Here is a 26,732-nt window from a genome sequence, read left to right on the forward strand (position 1 = left end):
TGTTTGTTAAGCACGGGTTTTGATGTCACATTTTGGTCAAGGTTGAGTTCTGGTGTTGGGATCCATGAGGACTCAAGGGAACTCCTTAAATCTGAATGTCTATAGCCTCTTCAAAACTCGGTTCAGAGACAGTAGCATTGTTAGGGTCACTATAATTATTATCCCTAGGCCAAACTGATCATCACGAGAGGATAGAACAACGATTTTGTTGTTACATTGATATAGAAGGATAGGCAATCCTTTTGATAATCAAAAACTGTTTTATTTCTTATTTAATTTTTATTTGTTGAAAGTTCACCAATAGTACAATACTAGATCAATTTTACAGATATATAGCTAAAAGATACATGAATAAGTGTCTATACAATTATAGGCGAACACGAAAAACGACAAAATGGTATAGAAATAGATAGGTGCTTTTAAAAATTATAAGGTTAATAGTGATTCTAGATAAAGTTTAGCAAAAAAAAAACACAGTAAGAAATCTTTATCCTCCACAGTTACTCCATCATCTGCTGTATCTCCAACAAGCTCTTTCCCTTCGTCTCGGGCACACAGCGCGCCGTGAACAGACACGCGCACGCGCAAGCCGCGGTGAACATCCAGAAGATAGAATGCGCGCCCGAGGCCATCATGTAGCCGAACAGTGATGATACGACGAAGCCGACGATCCAGGAGGTTGTGATAGTGACGGCTGCGCCGGCGCTGCGAACATTGGCGCTGAACATCTCGCCGGTAAGGGTCTCAGGAATTATGCCGAAACCTGGAAAGAAGTATACAATTTAGTTGAAAATACACACATACATAAACTAATGCTTGTAGATGTAGATATTCCCACGCGGGACAGATCTTATGAGCTCTTGGAATTTAAGGGTCAGAAAGGAAAGAATTTGTCATATCGCAGTTACAGGTTGCCAGCCCAGACCACAATAGAATAGAACCCATGCCCTACAGTCGACATACGACACCCTCTGAGTGGACTTCCACCCAAGCACAGTATAATAAAGAGTACTATCGTACAGTATGGCCACTCCCGCTCCCCGCTGAAAGTGCCGCCTACCCCCTCTCGGTTACCTCACAGTTACCGCCTGTCAAAAACGCGAACTGTCGACCTGTCATATCTCACTCATACAAGCATGGTACGCGTTCACCTACACGAGCTTAGAATGTGTGCTAAGAACGCGCCTCTTTCATATATTTGATCGCCAGTGTCCGAGGTGTGACCCAAGGGTCCTGTAACTAGTAAACTTACAGTAAGGTGAGTGTTAAGAGAATTTGGAGAAATCGATATATATTTACGTAATAAACTGCTATTTTTTACGATACTAAGCAGTAATTAGTGTAACTAATTACCCAAATATAAGTAAAAAATTTTTTTTTGAACAAAAGAGTTTACCTAAGCCATAAAACATGAAGTATAAAATCACAGCGAAAAGCGGTAGCCAGCCGACATTCTCTAGTGCATATCCAATTCCAGAAAAATAGAAGTAGGTACCCAGCACAGCCTGAAAAAACATATTAGATGAAACAATGATGATTTTCAAATAAGACCACAAATGCAAATTTTTCGGAGTGTAATATGTAGTATAATTTGATGAATACACATTTGGTAGATAGGTTTAGTAAGTAGTATAAATAACTTTTTCCCCTCACTAGCTCAGAAACACGTGTTTTACAAGAAGACCCATTAGAAACTTGTACACTCCTTGTACAATTGACAAATAAAATAAATATTATTAGAATAATAAAATTGAAAATGCAAAAGCTGAAGAAAGAAGAACAGACATTGTTGCAAAAGTACATATCTCTAAATTATAAATTAATGAACTTACTACGCTCATACCGCAGACAGCCGTTGATAAAAGCAACAACGTTTTTCTTCCAGACCATTCTACAAAGAATGGAGTCAAACAACTAGAACCAAGCTGTGTAAATTGAATAATAATAATCGATACATGAGGAGTAACTAACAATCCAGCCAATTCAAATATAGAAATAGCAAAAAACATCGTGGCCACTGTCCCAGTCATCGCCCGGAATATGACAAGCATTAATATGATGAACAGAGCTTTTCTGTTTGATTTTATTGTGAACAATTCTTTACATGCAGCGCCATTTTTGTGTTCTTTCTCTTCGACTTTTGATGCTAAGTATTCTTTGAATTCTTGGTCTCTTCCAAGGTCTATGAAGATTTGTTTAGCTTCATCTTCTTTATCTAGAAAAGCAAAACAATTAACAAACAAATTCTAAACTTATACGTCGCTGATTGTATAATGTAGTATTAACAAATACATCAATCCCTAGTCGAAGTATAAAAACTGACGAATGACGATAGACTTTCGGTGCAAGGCGTGAAGAAGATAAATCCGTTGTAAGGACGGTACAAAACTGAACCATATGACTTCATATGTTCTAAATTCAAATTTCATTAAAACAATACCTCGATTTATCAAGTTCTTAACGCCATCCAACGATTGTTCATAATTTCATATACACTTTTTGTTATGTTCCTCCAATTTCTGGCCCTCGGGACCATATTGTAAATAAGATCCTAAATAATAACCATCAATATCAGACGGATGTAGTTTTATATTTACCTTTTATCAAATAGAATATCGGAGACTCCGGAATCCGTAGCATAGAGCCGACAAATATTATTGTAAGTCCCAAGCCAAGCCACCCAGTGACTGCATATGATACGAATGGACCCACTAAGATAATGATTTGAGTACCCAGATTACTAGCAATTCCAAGAACAGTAAGGAGAATCCCTCTAATGTTTTTTGATCTGAAAAGAAATCAATTTGTAAGTATGTTATTTTAGGAATCATATAAAAATAATGATATTAATGACGGTAATAAATATGAAAATAAATCTATGGTTTAGCCTTTAGATTTTATTTTGAAAAAAATGAGACACATGCATTAGGTACTCGTATTATGGATAGTCAGCAGCAGAAGTGCCATAGCGGGCAAGATGTTCACAATGATCCTAACACGCTCTTATTGTCTTAAAAATAAGATCGTGTCAAGTTTTTGAACATCAGCTACAACGCCTAATGCTATTTTTATTATATTTTTTATCAGCTACATATTTACTTAATTATGCGTGTTAGTCATAGGTCATAGGAAATGATATAAATATGTAAACAGTATAATATTCTTATAACTTACGCTATTTCTCCAATATAGACAATATTGCCAACAGTGATGATTCCAATCCCGAACCCCTGGATGATTCTCAAAGCATAAATCATGGCCAAGTTACGAGTGCAGATGACGAGGATGAAGGAGAGAGCTGTGATGATGCCACCAAATAACAGACATGGTTTTCGACCGATGATGTTTGAAAGGTAACCAGTGATATAGGAACCTAAAATTTGATCATTTGATGTTTTGAATAGTAAACAAAATTAATGTAATGAAATAACCAACTATCAGAATCTTGTCTGTGAGTTTTAAATAGATATAAGTACAAAGTTATTAGATAACTAACCGACATACGGTATTGTAACAAAACAAAAGCAAGACTACCATAATAAGTTATGCCATTAAAGAAACAATAGTGGGTCAAATATTGTGCCCTGTGATACACCTCTCTTTCTTAGTCTAAAACATTATTTAATCGCTGCTTATCCTTATTATTATAAATATATATGGTTAATTGAATACAGTCGACGTATTTGTATTAAGTAAATATTGCGGAAGTATAATTTACATAAGTATATACTATTATGCCAACCGTATCATAAGCTTTGTAAAAAACAAATGCAAACTATTACTGCGAGAACATTTGCAGCACGTAAACTCGCACGCGATTTTAGTTACATTTCAGACTGTTGAGATTACGTCGAATCGCTAGCCAATCATACTCTCATGAATAGTTTCATACTCGCATAAGGTTCTTGTACTATGTGTAGAGTATATTAAGTTTTGTCTTTGACTTTCTGGTTTCGTGTCTATGATTTAACAGTTGAATAAATCATTCTTAGACCAAGCTAGTCATGGTTGTTGTTTCTTTTAAATACTAATATTACATGGCGCAGTCGGTAGGATACGAACCTACGCTCCCAAAGGGAATCTGATTTCCAATATCTTTTAAATACTAATATTACACTATGTACATCAGACCCTAGTCCCACACTAGCCGAAGTGACAATCATAGAGGCTACGTGGCGAGTGGTTCTCTGTCGCACAACTACAGAAGAGTGATAGGGAATTAGGGATGTACGCTTATGAAAAGTACGTTAGCTACATTACATTAGTTACCCAGGATTGAATACTGACCAATAATACTTCCTATGTAAGGTAGCGAGGAAATCAAAGACATCAAAGATGGTGTGATATGAGTAGAGATAGGAGAATCATCCGGGTCCAGAAGCTTTTGAAACACAGCGGAAGACCACCCGATGCTGATGCCAACTATCATCTGGCCGATATATACTGGAATGAAATAGGGTACGTTAGGAGTTATCTCAGTTTTTAGGATGTATCAGCCATAGAGTACCTATATTGAATAGTATGGTATAGAGTTATCAGTCAAGATTGTCAAATGCAGCACTATCCAATTAAGTTACAAATGTTCATGTAACTTTCCATGCAATTTAGTTCTGAATAGGAGAAAAAATGTGTCTCAGAATGAGGCGGCACACTAACATTTTATCCTATCTTATCGACAAAGTGGGACGTTTTCCCGTGCACACTCACAATAAATAACTGTTAATTAAGTCTAAATCTTATCGCCAATACGATTTATTTTAATGCTTATTATAATTTACTTATTGCAGATTATACCTATTAGATATTGGTGGTTATGATTTTAATTATAATAATTAGCACATGTTTTGCATAGCATTATTATTATGCCTAACCACAGTATAATAAAGAGTAAATACTATCGTACAGTATGGCCACTCCCGTTCCTCGCTGAAAGTGCCGCCCACCCCCTCTCGGTTACCTCACAGTTACCGCCTGTCAAAAACGCGAACAGTCAACCTGTCATATCTCATTCATACAAGCATATATGGTACGCGTTCACGTAGGTACACGAGCTTAGAATGTGTGCTAGGAACGCGCCTCTTTCATATAAGGTGTGACCTAAGTATGTAAGTAGGTACTTAATTATTAAGGTAAGGTTTATTTAAATATAATAATGGTAAATTATGGATTTATTGAGAAACAATCACGTTATACAGTGTGTTACCTGGGCGTTTTCGAAAAAAGATTCAAAAATTTTCTTTCTAAAATAGGTAATGATTTTCCTACTCAGAATTACGAGCCCTTTCTATCCTACTAGGCAGAATAAAGTGTCCTAAATTTAATTTTTCCATTACGTTACCATTTTTCGAACAATCTCTTTTTAATAAGTCAGGTCTCATTGCGTCTACGTGTAGGTAGGTACTGAAGAATAATGTACTATTTTATTCCCAAGGGAGTAATGGATTTAGTTTTAAACATTAATAAAATCCGTACAATACTTCAGGCAAATAATGTTTCAATCATCCAAGGATTTTTTTGCACAACTAAAATATCAAATTTTAGTTGTGCAAAAATAAAAAATATTTAGCTATAAAAATTTATCATGCGGTATGAAAAATGCACTTTATTTATGTTTTGCAATTATTTCATTGAAGGTTTTGCTCTCCAGCCTGCGTCTGTCGCGAGTTATTAACACTCTTTGACAAAATCCTCCTTACCTCACTTGTTGCACAATAAACTATTATTACAAATTGATTACAGGAGTCCAAGGGGACTATTATTAATTGTTTTTGATCGTTTGTGCTATATAAATGCATGACCACAAAACGGTAATAAAAATAGTAAAAAGAAATCCAATAGATAAAGATTGTTTAAGATTTTTTTTAATATTAAAATTGAGACGTGTATCGTAGCACAATTTTATTATTTTAAAGGTTACATTGAAGATTAAATAACACATGGATTTTGCCAGCATTTGAGTTAAGTTTGACCTCACAAGAAATGAGAAAGAAAAAGCACCATTCGTACTGAAATAGTACATTCGAAAAGAGTGGCGATAAATTTACCAATTTCCTTTTCGCACGTGTATCGTACGACATTTTTCAGTGCTGATGACCCTCTGAAGTTTTGCACTAGTGCGGGCAAATAGTAACATTCGGTAAGTAGCTACTTACTGAAAAGATAACTTACAATTTATTCAAGTATAAAAACATAGGTAATTACTTATAAAAGTTACTTAAGCTACCTAGTTAACATTTTAAATTGCAAATTATTATGTTATGAACAACAATATAAAAAAAATACTAATAAGGTACAGCGGGGCAAATCTCGACTGGAAGGCAATTGTAACTGATCAATTTTTTCATTATTACACAATCATGTGTTTTACATGTATCCACTGAACTCGCTTACTATAGGTATATAACTGGTGGACACTCTATTTAATAATGCAAACATTGTAAAACATGGAAAAAATGGAACAGTTACATTTGTCCCTCAGTCGAGATTTGCCCCGCTGTACCTTATACATATTATATATGAATGATACTTACTTATACCGGCTATTGCTAGTTGTTTCCTTAAATATAACTGCATTTTTATAAATAAAATTACTGAAAAACTCGCAATTTAATCAAAATAAACACCCGAGAGAGACTGAATGTTATTTAACAGACGGACTCATTTCAAATGGCTATAGTATAAATTTCTATAATAAATGGTGTATTCATTATATATTATACGAGTTGATAATTGGATCGATTATAAAGATAAGTAACAAATTAGTATGTAAATTTTGTAGTTCCGTAAAAAACGACAATACTGTGAAATATTGGCCAATTTTTAAAATAAATTATAAATTAAATACCTATCAAATGTCTTTACTATAAAAATAAATAGTTATTTGTTTTACAAGGGGGCAAAGTTGTTGTTTAACCGCACGTGCCAATATTGATACCGGAGCAAGCGTAAGATTACAATATTGAACCGCGAGCGTAGCGAGTGGTTCAAAAAGTGGAATCTTGAGCGTTGCGAGGGTTTCAAGGCACGAAGGTTAAACAAACTTTGCCGCCGAGTGAACCACATAATTTTTCACCACAACACAAACTGACAACAAAATATTAAACTAAATCAAATCTATCAATCTAATCATTATTTACTATTCAAAATCATCATTTATAGGTAAATTATACCAGCTCAAGACATCAAGTTAAAATTTGTATGAAATTACTTTGCACTCTTGTGGATAAAATGCAATTTTGCTATCTGTTTTCGAATAGCAAAGTAAGCCTTTACCAGTTGGTGTGGTGAAAAAAACTTTCTTAATCTGCAAATTAAAAACGTGGTTACTCCATAATATTTGAATTTAGCGCCTTTTCCTATTGATAAAGTGGATGTGCCAGAGTATGCCTACTTCTTCTTGATCATAAATAGGTATATATCTACTCGACTCGAACTCAGATTATATTTTAGAACGAAAATTTAAAAAGTTTGCCTTGTTTGTGACAATTTCATCGTGACATTTTACTCCAACTTTATTGGACTTTAAATTGTTTTTTACTAATTTAGACAACAAAAATCACTCGTTTTTAATATTGAAGCAAAAATGAAGATTTTCAGGAAGCTAGCCAAGATTATATCCTGTTATAATTCAAATAAAAAAATACACATCGGACGGGCAGTGTTTCCCGTTAGTATATTTACATATAACCCACATAGATTATTATGTATCTTACCATATCCCGGATTTTTTAGAGGCATCTATGTGTGGTGTAGTGTATGCGCGTTCTTATGCGGTCGCATTTTAATGTATGGGATGGTATATGTAAGCATAGGTATGCATTTCGTTTTGCAGAATGTCTAAACCCAACCACCTAATATGCTTCAAGCAGTGGACGGCGGAAATGGTGATGAATATTATAAGCAGCGCGATAAACCTTAAGTATTGCTATAAAGACACTCATTGCAAGCGAATGGTAAGATGTCATCCATATCTATTGATCGCTCTTTTACCCGATGGGGAAAGTCTTCTGGGGAAATATTCCCTGAAATCGGGTAAATTACTGTAAGGCCCACTTGCACCAATCACTTAACTCAGGGTTAGTGGGCTGTCATATGTCAAATTCCAGTTGTCAATGCAAGTGGCCCTAATGGCGCATTTTCATTAGTCGATAGGGCCCGCATGCGGGGTACGAGAGATTTCTGGAACGCATGCCACAGGGCCCGCATTCGGGAAATTCTATAGAAATAAGTAGAAACTTTCATTGGTTGTTATCTCGCATGCGGGGAGTCCCCGTATGCCGCATACCGAACGAGTTAACGACCAATTAAATTTCACAACTTTCATTGGTTATCTCGCCTGGGGGACTCCCCGTATGCCGCATACCGAACGAGTTAACGACCAATTAAATTGCACCACTTTCATTGGTTGTTATCTCGCCTGGGGGACTCCCCGTATGCCGCATACCGAACGAGTTAACGACCAATTAAATTGCACCACTTTCATTGGTTGTTATCTCGCCCGCGGGGACTCCCCGTATGCATGGGGTCATGACCCCCCCTCTGGGACCTGGGCCTTTACCACGTGACCCCCCCCCCCTGGGCACGAAGCTGGATCCGCGCTTGCCGATACCGTTTATAAAACGTACTACTTTTAAGTGTAAGGCCTGAGTGCACGGTCATATTGGAAGTGCAGCGGGGAGGGGCGTGCGGCGTGCGTGTTGTACAAATTGAAGCTCATACAACTGTCCTGAGTGGACGCTGGACGCTCGCCCCGCCGAACGCTTCGCTCCGGGCGTCCACTCAGGTCTTAGTGCGTTTTCATTATCCGATCCGATATCGGATGTCGGACCGATATCCCATACATTACAGGCGCCATCTTGGATTTGTTCCATAGAAATCCTTCCAACATCCGATATCGGATCGGATAATGTGAAAACGGACTGACACTGACTGCTGGCTTAGCCAGAACATCAACTTAATCGAAGTGTTTGCACGAAGAGGTGATTTATAGAATAGCTAAGATGAATGAGGTACCTAGGGAATAACGGAGATGAGGATAAGATCAGCAATTCCTGAATAGTTTGTACATTTGGATCACGTCTCCGATTTTGATAAAAATTGGTAGGCTGATAGAGTCCATGATGCTGAGCAAGATCCACTAGGTTTCCCAAAATGTCCTAGGTTGTTTGTATGAAACTTTCCTTTTTTGTTACCGAAAATGTATAGAAATCTGGTAACAAAAACCGGCCAAGAGCGTGTCGGGCCACGCTCAGTGTAGGGTTCCTTAGTTTTCCGTATTTTTCTCAAAAACTACTGAACCTATCAAGTTCAAAACAATTTTCCTAGAAAGTTTTTATAAAGTTCTACTTTTGTGATTTTTTTCATATTTTTTAAACATATGGTTCAAAAGTTAGAGGGGGGGACGCACTTTTTTTTCCTTTAGGAGCGATTATTTCCGAAAATATTAATATTATCAAAAAACGATCTTAGTAAACCCTTATTCATTTTTAAATACCTATCCAACAATATATCACACGTTAGGGTTGGAATGAAAAAAAAATATCAGCCCCCACTTTACATGTAGGGGGGGAACCTAATAAAAAAAAAATTCCATTTTTTATTTTTGCACTTTGTTGGCGTGATTGATATACATATTGCTACCAAATTTCAGCTTTCTAGTGCTTACGGTTACTGAGATTATCCGCGGACGGACGGACGGACGGACGGACAGACATGGCGAAACTATAAGGGTTCCTAGTTGACTACGGAACCCTAAAAAGGAAGGTTTCATACTATCAACCTAGGATATTTTGGGAAACCTAGTGGATCTTGCTCAGCATCATGGACTCTATCAGCCTACCAATTTTTATCAAAATCGGAGACGTGATCCAAATGTACAAACTTTTCGAGAATTACTCAGATATGAAATGAGTACGAAGTCTGAAAGTTTCACCCATTGCATAGGCCATAGTGGAAAAAGTGAGAGTGAACCTAGCACGGTATTGGCGTATGAAAACTTACCTAACGGGATAGGCAAGAATGAATGTCGAGGGAAGTATCAGAGGAAGGCTGGGGAAATGTAGGTGGACTGTATAAGAACATTAAAAACGCAGGTGAGTGATCACTTGAGATGACGGGCAACAGAGTGGTGTGGAAGAAGACATACTGCACCAACCCCAAATGAATGGGATTAGGGCAAGCGAATGAATGACATTAAGCCAAAAAAAATTAAAATTTTGAAAAAACCCCCGACCGCGACATAGTGGACCGATTTTCATGAAACATGGCTAAGAACACTCCCGACTAACTCAGCTTTCAAACAAAAAAACTAAATCGAAATCGGTTCATCCGTTCGGGACCTACGATGCCGCAGACAGACAGACAGACACGTCAAACTTATAACACCCCGTCGTTTTTGCGTCGGGGTTTAAAAACTGTTGTTTCTATTTCCATTTGCAGAACGTCCTCCAAGACTGCAAGATTATGATTCTACAGGAGGTGAACGAGCCAGTTCTGAACATGGCCGTGTCGAAAGCAGCAACCTTGCTGGGCGCGTACGATTGCAGCATCATTGACAATGTTGTTTGGAATAAGGACTACAATGGGAGGTAAACATTATTATTATTAGTAGACATAACGTGAGACATGCGCGGATCCAGGAGGGGGGGGTTATGACCCCCTCCCCCCTGTAGCGAGCGTAGCCCGGGCCAACTGTATGGAAAAATGGAAAAAGACGTCAGGCTTTGCCATACAGTTGGCCCGACGCTACGCGAGACGCTCGATGTGGGGCCCTACAGTTCTGTATACCTATTTTTGGAACTTATTCATAGCTTTGTTGCTGAGTACCTATGAGCTATGTATTGTTTCTTTCAGTATTTTCTCATACATGGCGGACGCGATATTCGTAGCGACATCGACACATCATTGCATTCAGCGATTTGCGAACCAAGCCACGGTGCCAGTCATGTGTATGAGGTCTAGAACTCATGCCAGCATACAAGCGCTTTCTACCGTCATGGCTATTATTGTAAGTTGAACTTTGTTTACCTTCGTTGCATTATAAATAAATAAAAAATATTATAGGACATTCTTACACAGATTGACTGAGGCCCACGGTAAGCTCAAGAAGGCTTGTGTTGTGGGTACTCAGACAACGATATATATAATATATAAATACTTATATACGAAGAAAACATCCTTGACTCAGGAACAAATATCTGTGCTCATCACACAAATAAATGCCCTTACCGGGATTCGAACCCGGGACCGCGGCGCAGCAGGCAGGGTCACTATCGACTGCGTCAGACCGGTCATCATAATATAATAAATAAATGCTATTACATAGGCTTGTGTAGTACATGTACTAATAGTACAAAAGACACGATTCCCTGCACTGTACTAGACGAATTACTCCCAAATGATTCTGCTCTAGTACATTTAGTGCACTCACACACGTGCAACAGAATGGGAGCGAAGAGCCGAGAAGTGACAATGACAGCAAAGGGATCCGTGACCACAACCGACTGACTCGAACCGAGAGCGCGCGAAAACGGCCGATCAGCGCTCGGCTAGTACAAGTGAGCGTTACTGCACGCGATATGCACAACTTGTCTCTCGCTCTCTCGGTGTCTGTCCTAAATGTCCTAAAAGAACGAACTAGTACACTTCGGAGATCGTACTAGTTGGGAGCGATCTTTTCAGTGAACGAGCAGGCACAACTCTATAAGTACTATTACATTTGGGCGATCACATTGCTGAATTGATTGGTTCAGCGGTCTAAGTGTAAGGAGTCGACGCTCATATTTGGCGTTGCAGTTTCAGCGGGGCACGGCGTGCGGCGTACATGTCAAACAATTGAAGCTCATGAAAGTGTCCTGAGTGAACGCTGCATAGGGTGGACGTGGACGCACGCTCGCCCGCCCCACCGAACGCTCCGCGTCCGAGCGTCCACAGTCCTTTCGCTAACGGCTCAGCCACGACATTGGTCTAAGCGCGACAGCGGTGAGCGGCGGCCATACACAGCGATGGGACTTTTCATTCGCACGTACGGCTGACGCTCACCGCTGCCGCCCTTAGACCAAATGTCGTGGCTGGGCCGTAAGAGTGAACCTGTTAGAAGTGTTTACCTACAGAACAGTTACCTAGGGGGTCCATTCGGGATCCATAAACCTCATTGGCTAGTTCTGTCTTCGGTTGGGATTGGGAATAGGCTAGTTTCCTATACTGAAAATAAAATATTTAATGCAGACCACGAAATAAACCACCACATAATTAGAAGAAATATATGGACAGTAGTTAATATGTTTAAACATAATTTATATTTAATAAGTCAAAGAGAAAGATATAAAGTAAATGAATTGACCGTGACGTCACTTCTCAGTATTTCATAGTATTTCCATATTAGCAAATCGTTTTGACAGTTCTTAAAAAGATGCTGATTTGACTAGTAGGAAACTAGCCTATTTTTAGCCTCTCTGCACGGGAAGCATGGTCGCGCGATAGACGATAAAATAGCAGGCCGTCCCTATCGCACTATTTGTAAGTGCGATAGGGACGGCCTGATATTTTATCGTCTATCGCGCGACCATGCTTCCCGTGATGACGTTCCGAAGGGGGTGAATAAATAAATATAGCGCCTGCAAGATTACATAGCAACGTTTACCATAGCGTGATTAAACTTACCTTACTGTTTTCAATTACAGCGCTTCCTTAGTCTCATCGTCGTTATAGTAACCTGTAAATTTTTAGGCTTAGAGAATAATTTTTTAAGTGGAAGATGTCTGCCTTAGGTGAGACTTGAACTCACGGCCTCTGGAACAATACTCCAGCGCTCTGTAAATTATTAGCAAAGAGAATCGAGTCTATAGAGGAACACTGTCAAAGAAAATGCGTAGTCACAGTGCGTAGATTGCTATCGGTCGACACAGGATTAATAAGATTTGACCCAAGTTTTTACTGCCATCTATTTATAGGCTTTGGGTTTCACTAAATTTGGCTTGCTTTTATTAAACTGGTTTCAGGAAGAGTATGGAGAGATGAGATGTCTAAACATAGGTTGGATTGGACCAGCTCATCCTGTGTTGAACTCGTATCTGCTGCTCTGCCCTATGCTTGGAGCGAATATTAAGTTTTGCTGCTGCTGTCCAGTAAGTATTGATTAATATAATGCTATGCCTACACCAATTTTCACATGCCTAACGGCCGAATGTATTAAGGCTCTGAATCTTCATTTGTAACATCTTATGTACCATATATTCTTGTGAATAAATGAAATCTAATCTATAAGGTAAGTACAGGGGGCATTTTGACTGGCATGTAATTTCAACTAATCGACATTTTTCGCTGTTAACTTGAGTGCTATACGTGTCCACTGAACAGGCGTGCCATACGTAACCATGGCCCAGAGCTTTGAGGATCCGGTTACCATCAGGCGAGCCCTGGTCCCGATTCCTGTGTTTCTTATAGACACACCTTCAAACTAAGTACCTACTTGTGTGACGATAATTAGGTACTTAAGATCACAAGGTGATAAAAAAAAAACAATAAATCTATGCAGACTTGCTAAGTCAGAAAGACATTTACCACCTAGGACCCGCCGTGTATAACCGCTTGCCTGACAATATAAGAGATGCAGCTACCACCGCCATTTTTAAAGTCAGATTAAAAAACCGGCCAAGAGCGTGTCGAGCCACGCTCAGTGTAGGGTTCCGTAGTTTTCCGTATATTTCTCAAAAACTACTGAACCTATCAAGTTCAAAACAATTTTCCTAGAAAGTCTTTATAAAGTTGTACTTTTGTGATTTTTTTCATATTTTTTAAACTTATGGTTCAAAAGTAGAGGGGGGGGACGCACTTTTTTTTCCTTTAGGAGCGATTATTTCGAAAATATTAATATTTCAAAAAACGATCTTAGTAAACCCTTATTCATTTTTAAATACCTATCCAACAATATATCACACGTTGGGGTTGGAATGAAAAAAAAATATCAGCCCCCACCTTAAATGTAGGGGGGGTACCCTAATAAAACATTTTTTTCCATTTTTTATTTTTGCACTTTGTTGGCGTGATTAATATACATATTGGTACCAAATTTCAGCTTTCTAGTGCTAACGGTTACTGAGATTATCCGCGGACGGACGGACGGACGGACGGACGGACAGACAGACATGGCGAAACTATAAGGGTTCCTAGTTGACTACGGAACCCTAAAAAGTGGCTATTGCTTGAATTGTTTTACGATTACGACGAATTCTTTGAATTGCCGTTGACACTTTAATAGTACGATAAATATGTGATAAATATAAATAAATATACATAAATATAAATAATTATAACTGTATACTATAATTATAATATAGTTTAACATAGATATTGTTTATACCAAATGAAATAAATATATTTGAGTTTAATACACAATAATATTGGGTTGGTAAGAAAGTAATGAGCGATCGATTGAATTCCACATACAATTTTTGAGAGAGTTCTAGAATCTTCTATGGTCGAAAGTATATAAAGGGCGAGTCGCACAGTATCTCGTCAGTCATTCACTAGCTGTCGCCGAGCTAATATAAGGAAGAAAATGGACGAATTAAAAGTGCATGTAAGGCATTGCTTACTATATGAATTTCAGTCTGGCCATTCAGCCGCCGAAGCAGTGCGTAATATATGTCAGCGTGTTGCTCCTGAAGTTGTGTCTGAGGCCACGGCGAAACGATGGTTCCACCAGCGGTTTCGTAGTGGCGACTTTTCATTATCAGATCAACCTAAGTCTGGTCGACCGGTGAAGATTGATGTAGCCAAATTAAAAACCTTCATTGAAGGAGATCCGAGGCTAACGAGTCGTACTCTTGCTACCGAGTTAGGCTGCTCTCATGTCACCATAGAAACACATTTACACGAGTTGGGAAAAAACTACAAATACAGTGTTTGGATACCGCACGAACTTGATAGAGATCAACTAAACCGCCGTGCTGATATCTGCATACAACTTCTGTCTTTTCGCCGCACATTCAACTGGTTGGACCATCTTATCACTGGAGATGAAAAATGGGTTTTATATATAAATCACACACGCAAACGTCAGTGGCTAGCTCCAAACGAAAAAGGAATAGAGGCACCAAAAACAGAGCCTCACCCGAAAAAAGCTATGCTGTTCGTTTGGTAGGATATTCATGGTATTATTCACTGGGAACTCCTACCAAGTGGAATGACTGTTACCGCATCAGTATACTGTAATCAGCTTGAAAATTTAAACCAAAAAATCTTTCAGAATCGTCCACAGCATGCTAAAGTTTTTTTCTTACACGACAATGCTCGCCCACACATTGCAAAAGTGACTCGGCTAAAGCTATTGGAGCTAGGTTGGAAAGTGATACCTCATCCACCGTACGGAGAGTACGGTGGATGAGGTAGGTAGGACTTGGCACCTACGGATTTCGCATTGTTCAGATCGCTAAGCAATGCCTTGAATGAAAAAAAGTTCGATGATCAAACCCATCTACGACACTACATAGCTGAGTTTTTTGAATCTAAACCTAAGAACTTCTTCGCCGATGTTATTCATTCTTTACCAGAACGATGGAGACAAGTAGTAGATAACGAAGGCCGTTATATTTTTGATAAATGATTAAAATAATAAATTAAATAAAAATTACAATATTGGTTATGATTCGCTCATTACTTTCTTACCAACCCAATAACATAATATACTATTTAGTACTGACATGTAACGATCTGTTATCAAATAAATTTCATTTCATTTCATTTCATATGTCCGCTCGCCGTCTTGAAAATAATAGCATTCCTAGACCATAAAAGTGTTCTCATCATGCCCAAATTCAAAAAACTATCAGTCTTATTTAAAAATATTTTAAGCGGGTTACTCACGTGTTAAGTCGATGTAGCGTTCGACATGTTTCGATCCATTTTCGAGGATCTTTCTCAAGAGTAGCGACCCCGCCTTTACATATCGAGACTGCATTGCATACTGCGCAATCAGTCTACGAATATTTCCAAAATTTAAGTAATTTTCTGCACCACAGAAGTGTCCCGTAACCCCACTCCTCTATAAAGCGAGCAAGGACCTCAAAGAGACCACCCACACAGTCGTGGAGACATGTAAGGAGAAGTGTGCGGTGTTAGTTAAATCTGACATTGTCATCGCCGGCCCCACTACGCAGAAGAAGGACAAAATACAGTATTTCACTTTTGGCTTAAAAGTAAGTTCTTGTTAGTGCGTTTTCACATTATCCGATCCGATATCGGATGTCGGACCGATATCCCATACATTACAGGCGCCATCTTGGATTTTTTCCATTGAAACCCTTCCGACATCCGAAATCGGATCGGATAGTGTGAAAACGGACTTACAATACAAGATGATTTTGTGAGTACTAGCCAAACTTTGCATAGTGACTTTTGAGGTCATAATGAACAACTTCTATTGGGCATTTTCGAGAAAACAATCACCAAAAGTAGGTAAATTTTATGTTTTTCCTACTCAGAATCACGAGCCCTTTCGATCTAGGACAAACAACAAGAGACAAAAATATGGTTCTAAACTTTTCAATTATTTTGCATACTCTCCAGTTTGTAACCGTTTCCTGCAAAGAGGATCGAGTATTATAGAGAGTTACTGTCGAAGTAAAATTTGTGTAATCACAGTGCATAGACTGCCATCTCTTGACACAGGCTTGAAACTTTTGAACCTCAGTTTTGACAATTTGGGCCATATTTTTAGTTTGATATGTTTTAAAATGTCAAATATTAATATTAGCGCCATCTAGCTGAGCGTACCCCAAAGGTGTAATGCCATCTAGGCCACCGTACCTTTTTCTGTATGGTAGGTACCGAGGTATGTTTTTTTCTTAGACTTTATCTGTCTATACGGAGTTATATGTCTGGTTTCCTGTAAATATTTTATGAAACACTATGTACATAGTGTTTCAAAAATGGTAACTAAGTGGAAAAATTATATTAGGGATACTATTGTTTACTTAGTAGGATCGAAAGGGCTCGTGTCGTGATTCTGAGTAGGAAAATTTAAATTTACCTATTTTGGAAAAATAAAAGGTTTTGAATCTTTTTCGCGAAAATGCTCTATTATGAGACCAATGGCCAAATTTTGGCTATTTCATACATTTCGACTGATGTGAAGCCTCTCATTTGTACTTATTGAAATCTTTGCAAATGGAAATGAAAATGTGGTGTCTTTAGTGTCTTAGTAAGTTACAAAAAGTACATTGAATTTAAAATCAGGAGGGCGATTTTTTTATCTCACGGATTTTGTCACTAAAATACCGGTTGAAAATGGTGACTTGCTTATTATTTTCAGTGACAATTTTCTGAAATCGAACGCGTGAGACTCAATCAGCCCGTAGGTCATGTTTTGTCACATAATAAGTATCAGCTCTGTCTTTCCAAGATCTACTGACTGATTCAGAGCTTAAGTCAAAATAAAAGCTAATTAAATATTTACAGGAAATTCAAGGTAGCTGCAACAAGCATTGGATTTTCTTCCACACTTGCCCGAGAGGTGAGGAAGTGAAAGATGATCTGTTTTATCATGAAAACACACGGACATTCAGATGTTTTGAGAACATGCAGTTTATAGCGGCCGCTCTGATGGCAAATGGTGTTAAAGGGCATATATTTTAATGGTTTCACGACGAAGAACCTGTGTGGTAGGGACTCATGAACTTTGCTCAGATACCAAACCCAGAGCCCAGCGGGTTGTCACCATACAAGCGGGCGGTTATAGATAACATCCAGTTTCTGACATAGTGTGCCAATTTTTTGTCTGGTAATGAATGTTTCAACAAATTTCATGTGTTGGTAATGTAAAATTGTTTTTGGTAATTAATTGGAAAAGAAGTAATTGAATTGTGTACAAATAATCGTAATACATGTTTATGAAAAATGGTAATTATTTATTACTTCCTTCAACCCAATGCTCTTTTGAATTTATTTCATATATTTCCCTTCAGTAACTTGTAGAAAATAATTACTTGATTATTATCATAACATCAAAATTTATTAACTAGATGTGAGTAGTACTTAAATCTTTAGCTGGGTAGTATGAGTTCAATAAAAGTCAAGTTTAGAATAAGTTTTTTACTAAATTAACAAATTATCTATTTAATAACTACCTACTTATATTACTTTATTGAAAACGCTTATTCATAAAATGCGACGGCATCAAAAAATTTTAATATTTTACACAGTTGTACATACTTTATTTTATTTTAAGACAAATGTACGAAATGTATGTACAATGATGTTGTAAGTGTTCAAAACATGAAAAAGCATAATCAGCATACCTTTACACTACACTAGTTCGCCGGATTCTTGTACTTCCCTCTCATAAACTTAGGCAAAGTCACAACACCGGAGCAGGGCACTTGTCCGTAGTTCTCACACATGCAAGCTCGCTCACACCCCACACCGAAGTTCGCCGGGTTGTCCTTCTTCTCCGCAGCCACCGCCTCCGCTTCCAACACCTCCTTACTCTTCCCTACAGTATTCAATAAGTGCTCTAAAACATCTTCTTTACTCTTATTGTCAATATCTATCAATACTTGCCGGCCGTCTTCAAAATAACACTTGATGAAAGGCGACGGCGTCAGATTTTTCAACGTCGCGACTTGTACGTTCGGATTTTTGTACTGGATCTGAGGCAAATACCAGAACACAAAATCCTTTGCCCCAGCGTTGTTCTGACCCGCAATGTTGTATGCGACGGAAAATATCTTGATTTTGTCTTTCAATACCAGCTTTCCGGCGTTTAGGTAGTTTAATGTGCGACGGATCGGCGCTCTTCCTTTCATGAACGGCATTTTGTTAGTATATTTTAACCTTTTGACGACTAAATTATTGTATTTTTCTTTGGATTATCTAACCTCAAAATGTGGGATTGTGACTATCACTGTCAATGTCACGTCACTGTCAAACAGTTCAAGTTGCGTTTCGTTATCGCAAGATCAATTTTACCCTGAAGGGGTGTACACATGTCACAATTTGACTTATCGCCGCGATTTGTTGAGTCACAAATCGAAATGGTAGTCATTTGCAAAATAAAATACGAAATATTTTAAAAAGTGGTTTTATCTTCATGGATCATATCATAAAATATCTTTGTAATGAAAAGCAATCCATGACTTGTAACAAAATAAGTACTTATTAAACTAACTAGGTTAAGTAGGGAACAAAATATCTAATTATTTCATTGCATATTTTTTGATTTGTTTTTCAGTTTTAGTTCCGTTTATAAAGAAAGTCTCTCTAGTTATGAATTGAACTTTATTTTAATATCATATCTTTGTGTCTGACGAGACACATTTGATACGAGTATCAAATTTAATAACCTATTATAATAAGATACTACATATTATAATTGGTTATTAAATTTATTGTTATTAACACATTAACTGAATATTCTTTAGAGTTTATTTTATAAATCTCATTATTTTTCCAGCATATAACCAATCTCCATTAACGTCTTCCCTCTTGTCTCTGGCACCACGAACGCCGTAAACAAGAACCCAGCAGTATTAATAGCTGAATACAGCCAAAAGACGCCATGATTCTGCAGCGCCGCTACAATGTAGCCAAAGCTGGAGCCAAGGATGGCAGCTAGTGACCAGGCTATGGTGATTGAGATTGCAGAACCTGATCCGCGGAGAGCAGGGCTGTACATTTCTCCTGTTAGGGTGTTTGGAACTATCCCGAGACCTGAAACGAAACAAAACATAGATGGATGATGTCTAGCCTCGCCAGGATATTAATTTAATAATTTCATTGCACAATGCATTAATTTTAATATACTATAATATGTTATTTTTTACTTAGGTTTTCAATGTCAATTATTTTTTACGAAGGTGTAAATGCTAGGGGTGGATATGATTTAATAGTCTAATCGGCAATCAAATTTCTGACCTAATTAGCAATTTGTTTACCAATAATAAATACGCCTAGATAGTCTTGGAAAAAAACAATAGCAGTATTTAAACTTCTTTTCAGACCATGTATAATAGTTACCTATGTTGAAAGCAAAGAGGCATATAACCAATAACACAAGAGGGAGCCACCGAATTGAAGAGATTATGGACACTTCTTTTACTTCCAGGTAGAAATATGTTCCAAGTAAACCCTGAAACAAAAAATAGGTACATCTAAAATATTTTTTCAGTTTTCTGAATCACTCTATAGACCGGTACTGTGCCACTTGTCACGATACAAGCTAGGGTATAATTATTTTTCTGTAATTAAGATAGGTAAAGTCATCATATTAGCCCTTTATCGCCCTCTTAAACAAAGGTTTTTCTTTTAGTGCACCATTTAATGTCGGGTCTGGCCTGTTCTCATCAAGACTACTCGCAACCTTCCGAAATGCCACCCACCCAACAAGTTAACGGACTCCATGCCCTCCGCTTATCCGAAAGCAGCCGTCATTCCAAAAATTATTTACAGGTATGGTCTAGGTAAGAACCATAGATCTAGGAATTAAGTAGAAACTATCCAGAGTTTAGTGAATTCTTACCATAGCCAAAGAGCAACTGCCGGTAGACACAAGCAACAAAACCCGTCTGCCACATCTTTCAATCAACGAAGGAGTCATCATCACCCCACACAGTTCTGTTAAGCCAAGAATAATTGTTCCAACACTAGGATCCACCGATGACTGAGCGTTTTTGAATATCGTCGTTGCGAAGAACACAACAGCCAAAGCCCCTCCGCTGACTTGGAAGCAGAAAAGTGCTGTAGTTATCAAGAAAGCTTTTCTGTTCTTCTTTTCTGATATCAATTGTTTCCAATATGATGTTTCTGATTTGTGTTTCGCTGGAGGCATCAACTTTTCGTCAGCGTCTTCAGTGTTGGGTCGCAGTTCTTTGTCAATATCTTCACTTCGTCCCAATTTTAGAAGTGTTGCTTTAGCTTCTTCTTCTTTGCCTTGAAATAAAAAAGGATTTAGACAGTTATTTTGATCGAGGAAGAAACTGATTCTTTGGAGTTTACGGTTAACTTTGCATTGGACAGCTGTAAATTTGGATTGCCTTGATCAGTTCACTTTAGTTTCTTTATTGATAAAAAAAATACATAACTGCTAAAAGAAAACAATTTAAGTACTCGAACGTACAACAAAAAAAAAAGTTTTGATCTTCGAATCCTTCTAACTCACAAGACGCATATCACAATGCATGTATGAAGTTTCATTATGTATAGAGTCTGTTCGGAAAGAGACTAGTCATGAAATGTATGGGGTCCAATACATTCCACGACCCTTCTCTTTCCGAACAGACTCTAGGGTACCTTTTATCAGATAATATACCGGTGATTCCGGAATACAAAATATCGCTGTCAAATGGGCACAGTTAAGGCCCACACACACGTAGCAGACGGCTTTGAACGACACATACGGCCCGACGGAGTAGACCACTAGTGTTCCAAGCACGTGGAACGTACAGGTCAGGGCTAGGAGAGAACCTCTGATGTCGGGCGATCTGCAATGAAACAACTCATTATACTTGGCGTTAGAATTTAGAAGTTCCTTGTTCCTCCGTCCCCATTTCGCTATAGGACCACCAGACAATTAGCAATGCGGCACCGCTTCACGGTCAGTATTCCAAAAATACGCACTAAGCGTTTCGCTTCAACATTTCTTTTGTGAACCGCCAAGGAGTGGAATGCCCTACCTGGTTCTGTGTTTCTGCATTAATACAATCCAGGTCTCTTTAAAGCATGAGTAAATAGGTAGGTATCTCTTAGGTAAGCGTGCTACACCGTAGACCGCATCATCACTTACCATCAGGTGTAATCGTGGTCAAACGTCTACCTATTCAAACTAAAGAAAAAAACGGAATCATTAGTAAAGTCGTTATTTGGTTCTCACCAAGGGGCATCATTTGGAGCTATACTTTTATAACTAGACAGCTTGGTAGAAGACAGGTTAAATGGATATCTTACGCTATCTCTCCAATGTAGATTAAGTTAAGAATGGTCAGAGCTCCAGCCAATCCAGCCAAGGTCCTACCAGCAAGGACAGCGGCATAGCTCCAAGCGTTGGCTATGATCATGTAACCAGCCAAGTGGGTGCAGCTGAATAGGAGCATGCAGGATTTTCGGCCTATTATGTTTGCTATGTAACCAGCAGCGTTGGTTCCTGAAATTAAGCAGGTTTTAGACTAAAATATGCAAATATAATATAATCTAAAAAGACTGGCATCATTACTCCCTTTATTTTTAGCCAGATACTGATAGGTTTAAAGCAGCAATGGTTTAAAGCAGCCGTGTCATAAACTAAAAACACACATAGACGGTTAATTTCCTGCGTGCCTAGCCGAATGCACAAACGCTCACGAAACGCTCACGAAACGAAACGCTCATAGATATCTATCTCTATCGCTCTTGCGTAATGGCGCGACAGAGCCAGACTACCTTTCGCGGCGTTTCGTTTTCGTTTCGCGTCGTAGAAATGCCATTCGGCTACGGGTCCTGAACTTGCTTATGATAAAAACGGTGATGCTATTTTTTCGCCACCCAGCATTAAGTAGCGAATTCATCGGTACCGCTACTAGTCACTACGTCACGAGTGTCGTTACTAACGAAAAGTGTAATGCTCAACATCTTATTGGCTCTAATATGGCACAGTTTTCGTGTCAGAACTGTTTTCAGAAAATTTGTAATAATTACATACAATAATTAGTAATTTATATTACTTACAAACAATATTTTCGCAAAGGAGATCTTCAAAAAGGAGTGTAGAGATTTCTAAAGGGGTGGCAATAGGATATACCTTTGGAGTTTCAGGCGACCATAAGTGAGTGATTACCATCAATCAGGCGTACGTATTTGTTTGCTGCCGCGCAGTATAAAAAAAACCGGCCAAGAGCGTGTCGGGCCACGCTCAGTGTAGGGTTCCGTAGTTGTCCGTATTTTTCTCAGAAACTACTAAACCTATCAAGTTGAAAACAATTTTCTTAGAAAGTCTTTATAAAGTTCTACTTTTGTGATTTTTTTCATATTTTTTAAACATAATTATGGTTCAAAAGTTAGAGGGGGGGGGGGACGCACTTTTTTTTCCTTTAAGAGCGATTATTTCCGAAACTATATATTATCAAAAAATGATTTTAGTAAACCTTTATTCATTTCTAAATACCTATCCAACAATATATCACACGTTGGGGTTGGTATGAAAAAAAATATCAGCCCCCACTTTGCATGTAGGGGGGGGGGGGTACCCTAACAAAATAATTATTTTTTCCACTTTTTATTTTACCACTTTATCGGCGTGATTGATATACATATTGGTACAAATTTCAGCTTTCTAGTGCTAACAGTTACTGAGATTATCCGCGGACGGACGGACGGACGGACAGACGGACAGACAGACAGACAGACAGACAGACAGACAGACATGGCGAAACTATAAGGGTTCCTAGTTGGCTACGGAACCCTAACTAGTTGACTACGGAACCCTAAAAAGGAAGAATGAAGCAAATAGGGGTTCTTGGGAAGACAGATGGAGACAGAAAAAAAGAGCGTTGAAGATCTTACCTGGTAATGCACCCAGAATGAAACAAGTGACTACCCATGACACTTCTGTGTCCGATATTGGGTAAGAGAAGGGGCTCTGCTCTGGATCCTTGAGTTTTGGGGCGATGGGTGCAGACCAGCCGATGGAGTATCCGGACATCAAGTTTCCAAGAATTACTGTGAATTGAAATTTTAATTAAAAGCACGAAAATCGACAAAAAACACGCTGAGCCCTCTATGCTCATGAACGATCATTGGTATATTGTACGGATTGACGTTTATCAAATTATCAGACGGCTATTTTTATGTTACGTATGATTATCAACATATTAACAGTCCCTCTTCGAATATGGCCAGACTTTTTTGTACCTATATATGTTAATGTACCTACTTTAGTATGACAGAGACATTATACCTATTACCTATACAGTGTATTTTTTATGTATGTGCTAAGGTTTGCTCTACCGATACTCAACTTACCACATATTGCAAATTTCGTTTGTTTCACGACGTACGTCTTCACGTTTCTGCTTTTTCCTGCAAAATGCAAAATATGTACCTATAAAATATACATACATACAATCACGCCTGTATCCCATAAAGGGGTAGGCAGAGCACATGAAACTACTAAAGCTTCAGGGCCACTCTTGGCAAATAAGGGGTTAAAAGAAAACGAAACTGTGGCATTGCAGTGACAGGTTGCCAGCCTCTCGCCTACACCACAATTTAACCCATATCCTATAGTCGCCTTCTACGACACCCACGGAAAGAAACGGGGTGGTGAAATTCTTAACCCGTCACCACACAGGCATAAAATATAAGTAACATAATTATAACTCAACTGTTTCGTTGAATATTTTTTGATTTGTTCCTTTTTTCAAGTAGTCACACTACTGTACTAGAAGATATCATACACGAAAGAAAAAACGGCAAGGCCTACTGGTGGCCGAGTCGGGAATCGAACCCGGGTCTTCAGCTTACGCGGCTAACGTCTTTACCACTAAACCAATGACACAACAGACACAAAATTCCGTGCTTGTATGTTACATTACCTATTAAAAAAACATTTTGATGGCGATAAGTGTCATCAAATCAATAGCTTAGTAATCTCGTGGATCATAAATAATCATAATAGAAAGTTTAAATCGCATTCATTTAAATATTTATCAAAGTTGTCAAAAATATTTTTTGTAAAACACTTGCAATCTATCAACGTCACAGAAATGCAATTCTTTGGATATTAAAAAGCAATTTATTAGACAGACGCCTAAATAAAAGTACTTTCAAAGTAGCACCTGCCGGTTTAGGAATTAGTTTTCTGTAGAAATGTAGAATAGTGAGAATAGTTACCTATTTGTTATACAAGGGGGTTGAAGTTGTATTTTAACGCCGAGTGTGGAATTGAAAAACGAGCAACTGAAAGGATCCTATAGTTGAACCACGAGCGAAGCGAGTGGTTCGAGAATAGAATCCTGAACTTGCGAGTTTTTTTAACACACGAGAAGTAAAATACATTTGCACCCGAGTGTAACACAAAACTTTTCCCCTCACTATAGCGAGGAAACTAAAACGCAAAAAATGCGTTTATTACTGCTTCCAGTAGTTCCACAGGTAGTAAATCATCTTTATTAGTAGATTTACCTACTTTTATCAATTTTAAAGCAGTTAATTTGACTTTATTCAAGGTCAAATTACTTTACCCACTAGTGGATAAAATGCGTTTTTACCCGCTGGTAATAAAGGACAAAACACATGTTTCCGAGCTAGTGGGGAAGATATTTCGTTTTCAAATATTTTCATGTTTCAATTATTTCTTAATATGCTTCTATGCGTCCACGAGAATAATGACGTGCTTTTACTTCAGAGTATAGTCTTGAGATATATTTAACGGTCGATTCAATTGTGTACTAGCGATTGCACGCGTGTATGTATATTAATAATTTGGTTAGCGCCTGATAAAAAGTTCATTGCAATGTTTCGATTTGAGCAAAATGTTGGAATCAAATATCAGGCACTGCCTAAATTATTTCATATTCGGAATGGAAGATAAGTCATTTTTACTTCCTTAGGGATTAATAAATTATGGCTAAAAATAACTCAACCCCGCTTAAAAAGTAAAAGTAACAGACTGGAGTTTTATGACGGTCCGTTTTACAAAAAAAGAACTCTTAACAAAATTACTACCCTGTTTTTATTAACCTCTTTTTAGAACCCTTACATGAGTTTCTAACCCCTTTTTAAAACAAGGTAAAATGCACCATAGCATTATTCCGCAAATTGGCCTAATTTTAAATTACTTCATACGTTTACTTGACCCTCGTCATTTTTAATTGGTTTTTAAGGATTTCGCCCACACACCTACTCCACATATTCTCCTGTCTAGGACCTTTCAGATGGGTGTGTAATGATTTGTATAACTTTTTTTGGTATAGTAACATTTGATATAACAACATTTGGTATATATTTAAAGGATATAATCACTCATTAGACATAATTAACATTTGGTATAACAACAAAATATCTACTTTTATTTTGTATAATCATAATTTCGTATAACACTTATTTATAATAACCATTATATGGTATAATTATCTATTGATATACGACTAGTATAATATAACTAGCAAACAGTATAAAACGTTTCATGAATTCATTTTATTATTTTTTGAAGGGATCAATTTTCTAACCTAACCTAACCTACTTTTCTGATAGCAGTACATATGTTTAAGGGTCACAGTTCTAACCTAACCTAACCTATTTTTCTGGTAGCAACTCGTTGTGTCTAGAGATCACAGTTCTAACTAAACTTAATCTACTTCTCTGGTAAATGATGGATCTAATTTATTGTACATTTTTTTATTCTAACTGTGCTTTAGAAGGACTTAGTGTTATACAATTTATTTATTATAGGAAATAAGCATTATACTTAAAGTATGTTATAATCAATGTTATTCGAAAAAATGATTATTATATTAAATGAGCATTATAACAATTTGTTAGTATATTATTTGTTGTTATATGATTCAATAATTATATCAAATGATTGTTATTACAACTAAAAAGACATCAAAAAAAGTTATATCGATCGTTACGCTCCCCTTTCAGATAAGTACTTCCTATATGATTCCCCGGGATGTCCCGGGACTTCCTATATGAGTTTCTACTCTACCACACCTCGGACACTGGCGATCAAATATATGAAAGAGGCGCGTTCCTAGCACACA

At 37.7% G+C, this 26,732-nt stretch overlaps 3 protein-coding genes across 3 annotated transcripts in view; 1 reads left to right on the top strand and 2 right to left on the bottom strand.

The window, feature by feature from the left end:
* Positions 1-265: 265 nt before the first annotated feature.
* LOC125238193 overlaps positions 266-26,732 on the bottom strand; it is a 38,965-nt gene continuing 12,498 nt past the window's right edge. Inside the window, exons 2-15 of the mRNA XM_048145466.1 lie at positions 23,989-24,045; positions 23,530-23,685; positions 21,940-22,135; positions 21,286-21,476; positions 20,516-20,925; positions 20,014-20,125; positions 19,445-19,707; positions 18,395-18,647; positions 4,288-4,443; positions 3,175-3,373; positions 2,598-2,788; positions 1,833-2,215; positions 1,397-1,505; positions 266-763 (exon numbers count right to left, since the gene is read on the bottom strand). Of these exons, the coding sequence (XP_048001423.1) occupies positions 501-763; positions 1,397-1,505; positions 1,833-2,215; positions 2,598-2,788; positions 3,175-3,373; positions 4,288-4,443; positions 18,395-18,647; positions 19,445-19,707; positions 20,014-20,125; positions 20,516-20,925; positions 21,286-21,476; positions 21,940-22,135; positions 23,530-23,685; positions 23,989-24,045 (2,939 nt within the window). The 3' untranslated portion in view covers positions 266-500. The remainder of the gene's footprint in view (positions 764-1,396; positions 1,506-1,832; positions 2,216-2,597; positions 2,789-3,174; positions 3,374-4,287; positions 4,444-18,394; positions 18,648-19,444; positions 19,708-20,013; positions 20,126-20,515; positions 20,926-21,285; positions 21,477-21,939; positions 22,136-23,529; positions 23,686-23,988; positions 24,046-26,732) is intronic.
* LOC125238400 (ornithine carbamoyltransferase, mitochondrial-like) lies at positions 7,542-17,896 on the top strand. The gene is made up of 7 exons (XM_048145712.1): positions 7,542-7,666; positions 7,832-7,952; positions 10,438-10,586; positions 10,852-11,005; positions 12,999-13,124; positions 16,020-16,196; positions 17,458-17,896. Exons 2-7 carry the CDS (start codon positions 7,833-7,835, stop codon positions 17,632-17,634), a joined length of 903 nt encoding a protein of 300 aa, XP_048001669.1. The 5' UTR covers positions 7,542-7,666; position 7,832; the 3' UTR covers positions 17,635-17,896.
* LOC125238401 (probable 28S ribosomal protein S25, mitochondrial) lies at positions 18,082-19,424 on the bottom strand. Its single transcript, XM_048145713.1, has one exon. It carries the CDS (start codon positions 18,810-18,812, stop codon positions 18,309-18,311), a length of 504 nt encoding a protein of 167 aa, XP_048001670.1. The 5' UTR covers positions 18,813-19,424; the 3' UTR covers positions 18,082-18,308.

This window comes from Leguminivora glycinivorella, chromosome 23, assembly GCF_023078275.1.
Source record: "Leguminivora glycinivorella isolate SPB_JAAS2020 chromosome 23, LegGlyc_1.1, whole genome shotgun sequence".
Lineage (NCBI taxonomy): Eukaryota > Metazoa > Arthropoda > Insecta > Lepidoptera > Tortricidae > Leguminivora > Leguminivora glycinivorella.